At 46.9% G+C, this 12,931-nt stretch overlaps 1 protein-coding gene across 2 annotated transcripts in view; it reads left to right on the forward strand.

Annotated features, from left to right (window-relative positions):
- The window catches only part of LOC119457806 (serine/threonine-protein kinase VRK1), a 37,311-nt gene that overhangs the window by 19,099 nt on the left and 5,281 nt on the right, over nucleotides 1–12,931 (forward strand). The window contains exons 9-14 of one of the 2 annotated variants that reach the window (XM_037719537.2): nucleotides 1,099–1,219; nucleotides 1,807–1,865; nucleotides 2,216–2,391; nucleotides 3,754–3,798; nucleotides 6,540–6,795; nucleotides 8,394–8,654. In XM_037719537.2, coding sequence (XP_037575465.1) covers nucleotides 1,099–1,219; nucleotides 1,807–1,865; nucleotides 2,216–2,391; nucleotides 3,754–3,798; nucleotides 6,540–6,795; nucleotides 8,394–8,654 — 918 coding nt within the window. The remainder of the gene's footprint in view (nucleotides 1–1,098; nucleotides 1,220–1,806; nucleotides 1,866–2,215; nucleotides 2,392–3,753; nucleotides 3,799–6,539; nucleotides 6,796–8,393; nucleotides 8,655–12,931) is intronic. The other variant, XM_037719538.2, reaches the window with a different exon arrangement.

Consider the following 12,931-nt stretch of genomic DNA (forward strand, 5'->3'; position numbering starts at 1 on the left):
TAAACGCAAGTGCTGCCCACTAAAAACACGCGATGATGATAGTGTATGTCGCGCCATCTGTCGCTTAACAGCAGAGACTGCGAGCTGGCTACGGCGGCGCGCAGTTCGAATTATCCGTGGCGGGCGGGATTAGCATTCGAAATAACAAGCTTTTTAATACATGGGGCTCTATGGAGCATGGCCGGACTGTGCCACTTAGTTCGAATTCGAAAATTCGAATGAACGAGGTGCGAATTAATGAGCTTTTACTGTATTCAGGATTGCCTTTGTTCCATTTGCTTTGCTGTTTAGACTTGTTTGTGCTTTCTTTTTATATATTTCTTTAATGTGTATTCTTTGTTTCTGTCTCTGTCTCACCTATTAGGTGTGCTCAAGCTTGGGTGTCGATGTAAACACACATTAGGCGTTTTGACAAGTGTCTGTGTCGAGCATTGCACTGGCCATTCTCTCACGCTAAAGTAGAGGGAACATTGATGTGACACACAGGTCAGCGGAAGGCACAGGGCTCACTTAGAATTGCTGAAATCTGACACCAGTGAGCTTGCTAACGAACGTATTCTAGAATGTTGGCTCGAGAAAATGAATGGCAGCACTGCCTCTCAACAGAAGTGGTCACTGCACTTCAATGACACCCCACAGCAATTCTTGAAAAGCATAGCATCTTTTTCAGCCATGGGGTGCTGCTGTGCTCAGTTCGGTGAAGTGAAAGAAGAGCTTAGAGTCAAAAAGGATGGCCGGTGGCTTCACGCTTGCCGTCTCTCCTCGCGCCTAGTGTTAGAGGTTGCGTAATTTGAGTTGGGAGACGTGGCACAGTTGAAATGGGAAGCGAGCAGCAGCATGAAATGGTAACGTTTCAACAGGCACGCGTGCTTCCTCGCTGCCAGCGCTCATCATGCTAGCATTGTGACAGCGAGTGAGATCTGTTCGTGTTCGTTTGTGTGTGCATGACACCATGCCTGTTCAGTTAGTAAGCAAATGTTTACTGCAATTTATACTTTTCTAAGAACTACCAACCTCATTTGTAATTGTCCAGTAGTACTTTGCTATTGCTATCAGTGTGTTGCCTTCCAAGCATGAAAACTTTTTTCTTCCTGCTAGCACACTCGCGGAGGGGAGACATGGAGATCCTGGGGTACAACCTGCTGCAGTGGCTCTGTTGCAGACTGCCTTGGGAGGACAACCTCAAGGACCCCGAGTATGTCAGTCAACAGAAGTGCGGGTAGGTTGTTCAGTCACTTCGCATTTTATCGACACTGGAACAGATTGCCTGTAATCTTCTGTAATTGGATCAATGCGAACGAAATGCAAGCGCACATCATGCCTGGTGCGGGCCAGCAAGAGGTCTTCCGTTGGTTTTTTTATGGCATGGCGGCGGTAGCTTGCTGTGCGAATATGACGCCGTGTAAGCCAAGCCAAACCGCTGGCCAAGACTCGTCTACACATCCAGATTGTGCTGTTTTATGTTAGTCTTGCTGACTCAATTTTACTAATAGATGCACATAGAATATTAACTTTGCTATAACCAATATTTTTGGTAGCGTGTTCATTGTGTCTGTCTTCAGTTGTATCGAGGTTAGATTGTGCACCTAAGGCTGTGTCATACTCGGAAGATAGACATATGACAACTTCGGTGAATGAAAATGCTTAACAGTAGCATTTGTTGTGATGCCTTTCAAAAAATAAGGCATAGGTGCCAGTGCTCGTTCTGTGACTGTATTGCTCGTCCTCTGTAAGGCTACAATAAATTCCTGTAATCTGTTCAAATTATATTGCTTGAACCTAGTTCTGTGCGTTTTACTTTTGTAGGTTTATGGATAACATCCCTCTGCTAATGAGCAAGTGCTTCCCACATGGAGACGTTCCAAGTGAGTGGCGACTCTTGTCTTCATCCGTTATGCTAAAGAGGAATGCTAATTAAGCTGTGTTAGTATAATAATGCTTATTCTGTAGCAAAGCACCTGGCCAGGGTGTTGTCACTTCACCCAATCTGCCATTTAAAAAAAAAAAATTGCTTTGCCAGTCTTAGCTGATATAATATTGTTGTTTACTGTTCCTTTAAGACTTCACAGCTAACATTTCGTACTGCACTGTTGTCCGGTGCAGTTCTACACATAATTGTTGCAGTTTTTTGTACTTTGAGAAGTTAATTTACTGCAGTGGGGTATGCACTATGGGTCTCTGAAAGTGCTCTCCCAGATCATCGTGTTTTGCGCAGCTGGCATCACAGAGTTCCTGCAGTACGTGGCTTCCATGAAATTTGAGGACACGCCAGACTACAAGCGGCTAAAGAGGATCTTGGAGAAGGGCATCCAGGCGTCGGGTTTCAAGCCTGATGGCAGACTACTGTTCACACCACCAAGAGCCCCACGGCGCAACTCGTCCTCGCCCAAGGTTTGTGTCAAGCTGAATTTCCCAGCTGCTTTGAAAGTTGAAACGCAGGCATACCATTGTGAGCAAAAGATTACAAACTGACATCACGGTAAAAAAAAAAACAGAAAAAAAAAATCGGTGGCATGGCCATACCGCTGGGCACGGTCAAGTGTGCACACGTTTTTCATGTCACCGTACGTCCCCAAGCTTTCGCTTGCGATTGTGCGGTTGCCTGTACGATTTATTTATAACAAAATTGAAAGCCCTGTGCATGCATTACTGCTGGTGTTTTGTGAGAATTAAGGTTTGCCATTGTCAGGATACTGTTCATGGTGCAACTTATTCTCACTTCTGGGGGAAGCAAGTTCATCTTGTGATTGGCAGGAACTCTGTAAATCGTGCGGACTGTCGCCTTCCATTGGCCTCGGGCATCGAGTAGACGAAACTGGCAACAGGGCTGGCAAACAGCAACTGCGGCCCTCTTCTGTGGCAGAGCAGGCCAACAGTCGGGCCCGCAAATGGCTCTTGGTAAATTAACCGTGCAAGCAAGGGACTCCAAATGTAAACTACGAGGGATTGCTTAATTCGACCACCTTTCAACGAGCCGTTCATGCAAAATGGTTCAAAATTTGTTGAGATGGATACACTCTGGCCACATCGGGGCAGTACAACACCGATACCATCAACCTTTAAAGTCGGATCCTGTAGATAATGCATGCTAATAATACTAGGGTAATTAACTAGCCTTATTTCAAAAGCAAATACAGTTCATTACTTGCAGTAGGAGCGCTGCCAACAGAAAGAAAAAAGTGAAGGGGGTGCAAGAAAAATGAAGGTGTAGCTGGGCGAAGCAGTTTTTAATGTCTTAGTTCGAGGTGTTGAGGCTTTCAAGACGTGCGAGCGGAGCTGTGTTGTGAATTTTGCAGCTGAAACGTGGAAGTGGTGACAACAGTAGTGCATACATGCGTGGGCTATAAGTTGATGTTGCCAAATACATGTGGTGCTGACATCAGACTACATATGAGTAGGGGTGTGCGAATGGTTTCAAAGTTTTTGAATAACAAATCAAATGCCCCCTGCCTATTTGATTTGCTCATTTCTAGTGGGTGATGTTGGAAAATTCTATTACTTTCTTGGTGAAGATGTTGTTAGATGCAGAAAATAAAACGGAACTTTGAAACTGATATTTGTAGATTGGGGCAGAAGGGTCTCAGTCTTGGACACGTGGAGATAAGAGTGAAAACATGAGTTGTGGGCTGATTTTCAGCCTTCAAGTGCCGTGTCTGCTGTGATATCAGTGTAGTAGGAGCTAGTATAGTAGCAAAGTTATCCTCACACATTTTTTTTTCTGTGTGGGTGCACGTTTTTCTGTCCATGATATAGGTGTGTTTCTGTGCCTCTATGGAGCTCATGGGGAAGTGTCAATCAGTAAGTTTTGAACTGCCCATTCAAAGAAATCTTTGTTGACGCTGCTCTTATACAACCGCAATCCACCTAATAATGCCCTGGTAGCTTGGCTGCTTCATCTAATTCGTTGTGCACTGGGTTTAGTTTTGCCATGCTTTTCTGCTCCCGCTGGTGGTGCCTACTACTAGACAGCTATTAGGCATAACTTTACGCTGTGCTTGTATATTTTAACCAATCATTTTGAACAGAAGCTTTTGTCTGCTTTCCCATAGCACGAGCTTTCACTTGCTAGGGCTTTTCTATACCTGAAACGTTCCTATTCCTGGATCTTGTTATCCTGCTTTATTCGGGTAATTGGTTGTCTCTCATTACTGTCGACTGTTTCCTGCTTGTTCGTTGGAAATGGGGTCTGCACCTGTCAAGCATGCCTGTCAAGCCTCTTTAAAAAACATAATCTAGCTGTGCTCGATTTTTTATTGTTCGGGCAAAGCCAAGCATCTTTGCTTCATTCTACAGTTTCAGTTGTGTTGCAAAGACAGCCAACGTGGTATAGTTGAGACACTTCAAAAAAAAAAAGTCTGCCTTGTATTTGGGAACCGTCTGAAAAATATTTAATTTGGGGCCATCACTTCTCCAATTCATGTATGACTTCGTGTCATGAAAACACTTTTCGCACACCCCTAAGATCAAGGTGTCTGAAGTTGGTTCTGTCGCTTTATACACTCCTGCTCAGACAACTTCACTTTGAAAGGCCATCCATAATTAGTGCAAATTATCTGATGTTCAAACTGGACTACATTTATAAAAAATGTGAAGGCCCTTGTGGAATTCCCAACACAAAGGGTATAAGTTACTGGCAGACATCTGTTGTAGATTTGTTATGCAATCAATGTAATACAGTCGAATCCCCCTACAACGAATGCCGCTACAACGAAGCTTTTCCAATTCCCCGTCAGCTGCCCATAGAAAGTAATACTAAAAAAGTATCTCCATAACAAAGGCATTTTATTCGGTATTTCCACTTCAACTAACTTTTCGAGAACAAAACTGGGACTGAATTGAAATTGAAACTGCAGAGTAGTCAAATTAGAAGGCCCTTCCAAAGCTGTGATGATCGTATGTCCACTTGAACGAGGTTTTCGCGAACGAAATCAAGTTCCTAGTACCGATTTATGCCACTGCAATCAATAGTCACGCGTGGTCATCACGTGCATGCGCGAGACTGCACGGGATCACCACAATCGCTGTCGTTTTCTGTAGTGTGTGTCCAGTCAAAATGGCTATGCCAACGAAGGAGCGTAAATTTCTCTCTCTCTCGAGAAGGCACATATGATCGCCGAGGCAGAAAGCCGAAGGAAAAAATTTCGCAGTTTCGCCCGAAAGGCGAAGCATCGATTACGACAGCAGATTAGTAAACAGCTATACGAACTAAGGATCGTAAATTTATCGGCCCTATAAACTTGTAAACATTCTCTTACTAAATTACCAAGCATGGTATCACGCGCACACAGGTAAACATGAGCACATCTCGCGCGATGACCGGAGAAACTCTGTCAACACGCTGGAATGAGAAGGCGCGGCAATAGCAGCGAGGGAATTGACCTCCGTGCCGTCTCTCGTTTCAACGCGAACTAAACGTCGAAAGCACAGCGCACACGACTCTACCGGCACTAGTTGCACTTTGCCCACATCGCAGATCGCTTTGAAGATGAGGCCCGCCCGGGCGCGCACTTTGTGCACAGCGCAGATTGCTTTCAAGATATGACGGCTGCGCCGCAACCGCTGTTGTCAACATGATGCCGTCTTGTGGTCAGCGGAAAATGACAACCCGCTAGACACACCGACTCCAGCGACTGCTTTGAATGTAATGGATGCTTTTGACCTCATCTTAAAAGTTATCAAAGCCCACGACAATGACATTGTGATGGCTCTTTTAATGGACTGTGAGACTGGCGTAGTGCCTTTGCTTGCCGTGAAGCGTAAGAAATCCAGGCTTCCGGTAAACTTCCGGTAAGCGCAAGCTTGCCAAGTTTGCTGACTTTGTCATAAATATGCAATGAAATTGTGATAGTTTAAACCGCTTCGTTGCGACGGTGCATGTGCCTCAAAATGAGTGTTTCGCGATCGGCCGGGCAGGCGCGTTGGGTTAGGCGTCAGCCGCAACGTATGAAAAATGCTGTAACAGTGGCGCGAAATGCATTCTCTCGTGGAATTGGCACTTTATTGACCGCCTTCAATACGTCTCAATCTTTGCCCCCACGCCATCGTGAAGATTTCCCAGACGATGGTTTCGTTCGCGGCTTTGCCGTTGGCATACGTATATACATACTAATTTCACGTCAACAAAGTTCCTTCACAACAACATTTTTCGCGTGTCCTGTGAATTTCGTTGTAGCGGGACTCGACTGTAGTGCATAAAAAAATGTGGCTAAATTTTCTAGCAAGTTTAGTGAAGTGTTGAAGCCACTCTTCACGTGTCATACAAAATTGTTGTGCAACTTTTTGAAGTCCGTGATGTCACGCTTGCGTGGCGGCATGGGGGTTTTGGTGCGAAATTTAAAAAGTGGGACCTTCATCTTCTCATCTAATAAACAATGTATTACCACGAACATTGAGTTCCGCAAAAATTTATATCAGTCTAAAAGCGATTTATTGTTTAGTGTCTTAAATGTAATAGTGAATAGTGAAAGTCCTTGTCGGACTCCACAATTCCGGTCTCTAATTGCCAGCATTTATTTTTCTTTGGTTCTCGCCCACCTTAGAAGAAAGCGGTGCTGCAAGAAATCATTCTTGCCGAAGACAGCGCGGACGAGAGCGAAAGCGAAAACATCGCGGCAAAGCCGCCAGCAGCCAAGGTTGCTCGCAGCCGCGCTGCGCCAGCCCGGAAAAACAACCGTCGGTCACCTGCGGCCACGAAGTCCACCTCGGGGCTCAGCAGCCTTGCCAAGTTTGATCCAGAGCCAAAAACGGGGAAGAAGAAAGCGGCTTCATCCCTCTCGGGTAGAACAAGTTCTAAAGGTAAGATTGAGTGCAGCGCCAACAGTCCTCGCCCACTTTTTGTCATCCTAGGATAGCTCATGTGTTGACTGGTTATAGCATGTTCACTCAATCATAATGCAAGTACGTTTCTTGATTGAAGAATTGGGAAACTGCAGTGTGTGTGTGTGTGTGAGAGAGAATCAAGTTTGAAAAAGAAGGCTCATTTTAAAGGGGCCCTGAACCATCCCTCAGGCTTCGGGAAAAAACGCAGTCTGCAGACAGCATTCGCTGCTGTGAACATCTCGGTCAAATTTAGTACTCATGCACGGCGCATGAAGCTCGCAAGCGGACCACGAAGTACCATATTTCTCGCACTGTATTTTCAAACGAGGCTTTCTCCTGACTCGCTTCGAAGCTGTCAACAGCTTGCATATGTCAGAAGCAAGATTCCCATAGACAGCTGCTATTGACTGATAACTGACATCAATCAAAAAGGGTCTTTGGATCAGTCTGCTTCTTGTTACTGTTACCGTGTATTGGCACAGTTTATTTAATAAACAGGCGGAAGTATGCGAAAATGTATTTTCGAACTTTCAATAAGAATTGCGTACTTTCGGACAGAGCAGACTGTCGTCTACTCATGTGCGAGCACCCGTGTGGGAATTTAAACATTGGCCAGCCTGCTTCTTGATGTCCTAACCGTCGCTAATACAGCCTGTTTATAATGAACTCGATAGTTCCGCGAAACGTGGTCGTTTGTAACACCATTTCATCGTACAAGAACTCTCCTTTAAAAATGCTCAGAAATTAACCGCACTGTAGCTGGCGTCCGCAGTTACAATTCGGCAGCACTCTGGTCCGAAAACCAGATTTTCAGTGTCGTTTTAGTTCCCGGTGCATTCCCTCACCTAGCTGCAAACTTCCTTTAAAAATGTCCATCTAAAGAACGAAATGTGGTGTCGCGTAGTTCTTTCAAGACGGTGTCCGGTTCCAATCACCTGTCATTTCGAAACTGCAACGTTCTCAGCAACTCGGGTCGTATAGGGCAGCGTCAACTGGAAGGCTTCAGCAGTCATTGCAAATAGCTGAAACAGGCGTAATGCACATGGTGCCACACATTCAATTGCACAAAAACAAGTGATGCCATCGTGGCATCCGATATCGCAACTGCGCATGGTCCTGCGCCATGCTGTTATTGTTGTACGTGACACGCCTCCGCCCTGGAGGCTTGCCTTGAAAATACGTGACCTTCTTCGTGGCTTCCGAAATCTGTGCGAGGCACTCGCTAATCTCGAAGGCTGTATCATTGTCGCAGTTAAACTGGAGCGGGCACGCACTGGTGTGCACCCACTTTGGTCGTGCTTCCAGGCTTTGGCACTTAGCATGTGCCCTCTTTTAAACTGCAAAGGTGATCTTTGATGGCCATAACTCTGCTTCTGCTGAATGCAGTGAAGTACATTTTGTGGTAATGCATTTCTCAAGTTCAATAAAAGAAGGGTTTCAGGGCCCCTTTAACCAGGCCCTTCACTGTCTCACGACAATATAAGCGTTAGGATCCACCTGTCCAGCATTGAGCCTATCATAGTTTTGACACATAAAACCCGAAGATTTGATCTTTAATTGAACACCAAATGCAGACTCTCGGAGGAACGGCTTCTGCGAAGACAGCAACAGCATGGGCCTGGACAACCCCACTCCAGCCATGCTGGAGGTGCTCCAGCGTAAGCAGGCTCTGTTGGCGCAACAGCAGGAAGGCCTGCTGCCTTCAGGCGCCAACGGCCGCAAGCGTTCAAGTACCTCACCGCCTGCGAACCACAGCTCATCACCGTCCTGGGCAGACGGTCCCCTCTCCCCAGTCCAAACTTGTGACCGCGCTGTGCAAGCTGACAACGGCATTGGTGAGCTGCCCCATGCTTTTTTTTGTTCTAAGCTTAACCTTTGAGGGTCGAATTTTTTTGCCAAATGTGACCCCCCAGGGTAGTTTTTTTGCCGATTTAAATTCTTCGACAGAAGCTATTTCGAAAAAATATGGTCGTAATTTTTTTAGAGTGACAGTAAAGTGAGGAAAAAAACGTTTGTGTTGTAAAATGAACAATGTTTATTCATGAATAAGAAGATAAGCGCACTGAAAAATGGTTGTGTGGCACGTCCGGAAACCGAAACAAGTGATAAGCCTTCGTCTTATCACCAACAAGGTGCGATAGAGTTTTTGTGGTCTCCAAAAAAAGGAAACGCAAATAACGGCAGCATCGTTTCTGTATATAAGCGCCTGCCTGGGAATGGGTGGAATCGCGTCCCGGTGGGCGATAAACGATCGTGTAACAAGCTTTAAGATATTTGAAACCAGATAGCCATCAGTTTAGCGTGTGCAACAAGCGGGAGCCGCTGCAGGAGAACACCGTAACTTGCTGCCGGTGCCACGCGCGAACACGCCCAGATGCGCAAGCGATAGCTGACGCGCCGTTGCCATAAAAAAAAAACAAAAAAAGGCGAGGCATTGGCGCAAGTAAAAAATTCCACGTGTTGCCATCTAGTGGCAGCACATGCCAAGCGAAAGAAATAATCGAAAGAGGCGTGCACTTGCCACCGCCGCGCTAGGGCCCTAGCCGCACGCGCACACGCTCCCGGATGCGCGAGTGATAGCCGACTTGCCGTTGCCTAAAACGAAAAAAAAAAGGGGGGAAAGGCATTGGCGCAAGTAAAAAGTTCCACGTGTTCCTGTCGAGTGGCAGCACATACCAAGCGAAAGAAATAATCGAAAGAATAGCACACTTGTCACCGCTGCGCGCGCGCCCGGTTGCGCAAGCGATAGCCGATGCGCTGTTGCCATTAAAAAAACACGCACACACAAACGGAGAGGCTTTGGCGCACGTAAAAGTTCCACGTGTTTCCATCGAGTGGCAGCACATGCCAAGCGAAAGAAATGATCGAATAAGGCGCGCTTTTTAAATGTACAGTAAAACCTCGATAATTCGAAGGTCGCCGGACAATGAAAATTTCTCGAATTATGCGGATTTTCGAATTAACCGACATGAATTTTAAAAAAAGCAAGAACTTTCCGCAAAAAAGAAATCGCCTTTATTTTTCCATGTCCGAGAATGATTACTTGAAGTACTCACTGATGCGGGATTACTTGGCGCAGTAGTTCGCCGTCCCAAGTGCCAAGCTCTCCAGCTGCCTCACAACACGTAGCATATAAATATCACCCGCACTGCACTCAATAAAGTTACGGACGATGTTCACGGAATCGATAACTGGCGCTAAAGCGGGCGTACGAGTGCTTGACTCCAAAAATGTGAACTTGCTGGATATTCTGGACTTCAAAAATGCACCGTCAGGGTTCCCATTGAGTTCATGCATTTTTGCACTCAATTTTTTGGACGAATTGAGACCCCAAAGTTCGATTTTCCGAACTAAATCGCTCGTTACGAGCCACGCTACCCAAGCTTGGAGGACGCCATGTTGGATTTTGCACTTGCTTGGATTCGAGTGGCTCGCTCTATAGCCTCCAAGATTAGGAGGCTCACACCATCTTCCAGTCTCGGAGGCCACGCGCGCTTTCACGAAGAGCGAACGCACGGCGGAGTGCAAACGCAACTTCCTCCGTCATGCTAAAGGCCTTGGGGGTATGGGAGGGGGAACGACGCTGTGCTGCAGCACCAAATGCGTATCTTGCAAACAGGCGCAAGGGGAACTGGCGACTCAATCTCCCACGCGAAAGGAGGAAAGCGGGAAGGCAGCGCGGGATGGAGGTGGGGTGGGGGGGGGGGGGGGGCGACTTCTACTCAGCTAACAACTGCGTATTAGTGCTGGTGCGGGGTGTCGCGCGCCGTATCTTGAAAGCGATCTCCAGACGGCTCTGACCTTTGTACGCGCTGCGCTTTCGCCGCTCAGTTTCCGTTGAAGCGGTAGACCGCGCAAACCCGCGCTCGTTGGCGCCAGCATTTTGACAGTAGTTGTCTGCGGTCATCGGAGTGTGATCTATGCATGTTTGCTTGTGCGCGCTGACACCACGCTTGTTCCTTCAGTTACTAAGTTGTTTTTTTCTCTCTCTCTCTCTCTCTAAAGTTTTGGTTGCTATTTTGAACGTGGCATGTACACTGAGCAGGTGTCTCGGAGACACATGTCTCTGTGATCGGCGCTACCTCATGTGGCTTCGCGAGAGCTAAAAAGTGGTGCGAGCTCGTTTCTTCAATCTCCATGGCGAACTCCGTTGGCGGAGATCGCCAACGCGCTGATGTTCGTGTCGACTGTACAGTGAAAGCTCGTTAACTCGCACCTCATTAATTCGAACTTTCGGGTTAGTTCGAACTGATGGTCATGGTCCGGCCACAATATATAGGCGTCTATGGGTTAACCAACTCGTTAGTTCACGCCCACATCGGCTCCTCTATCGATAATTCGAACTGCGCGCCGCTGCGTGGTGGTATTTTATACTGCCGCCGCAAGCTTTCAAGGCTCAACGATAGTTGGCGCGAGCGCAGCGGCGTCACTGTCGTCATTGCGCTCGCTCTTCACATCGTGTGGTTGTTCGTGCCTGACGTGTCTTCGTAGTCTCCGTGTCCTTTGTGTGCCGCACATTCAGTCGCTAGGCCTCGTGTACGTCAGAGCTACGAAGTCGTTCTGTGCCGTGTCGCTACGATTTGACGCTGCTCATGGCCTTGCATATGTTGGTGCGGGCCTGAGATCTGGTCACGGCAACAACTGTTGCCAATTGCTTCCGCCACAGTGGCTTTTGTGTGACCAATGAGGGCACAGCTTGCGAGCCCGACGAGCGCGAGGCCGTGGTCATTCCTGCCGGATTGCGGGATGTGCTGGAGGACGTGACCTTCGACGACTACGTCGATGCAAATTGCTGTGCAGCGGTCTGCGGCACAATCACCGACGATGATATCATCGCGCAGGTGACTGGTGGAGAAGCGCCCGTCGTCGATGTAGGTGCGGATGACAATGAGGATGATGCACCCACGCGGCCCTCAGCTTTGGAACTAATGGAGGCTATGCGTGTCGCGCGTCTATTCTTCAGCTTCGAGGAAGATGCAGAGGATGCTTTCTGCCACGTTCGCGCGTTGGAAAACAAGGCTATGGCGATCGCATTCAAAGAAGAGAAACAGACAGTGATCACGGATTATTTTCGCAAGTAAATATTTTGAGTGATTTTTCAACAACCCGGTATCAATTCCTGCTGTTTTTTCAATGAATTTCGTTAGTTCGAATTTCGGTTTAATTTGAACTCATTGGGCATCCCCGCGAAATTCGAATTAACGAGCTTTTACTGTACACGGAGACGTCACTGCTGCGCAAATCCAAGCAAGTCGATCCCCTGCAAGCGTAGTATTATGCAGGGCATTATTAGATTTTTTTTAAGCCGCACTAAGGGGCCTAATCTTTTTTTCCAGCCGGACGAGTTTTTCGGACTATTTTTCAGTCTCCACGAGCTCGGAAAATCGGTTGGCGACTGTACAGAGCACCCTAACCTAACAGCCGCTTGTTGCTGCCAGCCGGAAACTTCGAATTATCCGAATAGAGCCGCGCAGCCCATTCAAATTATCGGGCAGAATTTGCGTCGAAAATGACGGGACCGCTCAAATTCTTCGAATTAACAGATTTCGAATTATCAATGTTTTACTGTACAAGTGATAACGTACATGTACGTCATTGACAATTTTGAAAGTGTTCGCGGAGGATGTACATGTACGCCATTGACCCTGAAAGGCTAAAGAATGGTGCAAAATAAGACACTGCCAAGAACAGGACGAAGTCACCAACTCCCAACCGATTTTATGGCCAGAAACTTACACTGAAGTGAACTTCGGATGCAGGCGCATTCACACACATCCAGAAACACAACATTCGTAAGCTCCATATTGTTTAGACAGCTGTATCTAAAGCAAGACCGTAGTGGCCTGGGCTTCTGTTCATTGCAATAGACGGATATCGAGGGGGAACACTGACACATTGCATTCTTTTCTTAATGTCAAATGCCGCAATAATCCTCTGACAACCTGGTCGCGACTTCTACCAAGAATTGTTCTGTGCTCAAACTTGCTTTGTATTCAATAGCTTCCTTTGTGTGTACCATTATCCTACGAAAATTACCATATTTACTCGAGTGTTGCAAGAGTTTTTATCATGATTTTCATTGCTTGAGCTCAACCCTCCTGTTAGATTCGTA

This window comes from Dermacentor silvarum, chromosome 7 (genome assembly GCF_013339745.2).
Source record: "Dermacentor silvarum isolate Dsil-2018 chromosome 7, BIME_Dsil_1.4, whole genome shotgun sequence".
NCBI classification, from domain to species: Eukaryota; Metazoa; Arthropoda; class Arachnida; order Ixodida; family Ixodidae; genus Dermacentor; species Dermacentor silvarum.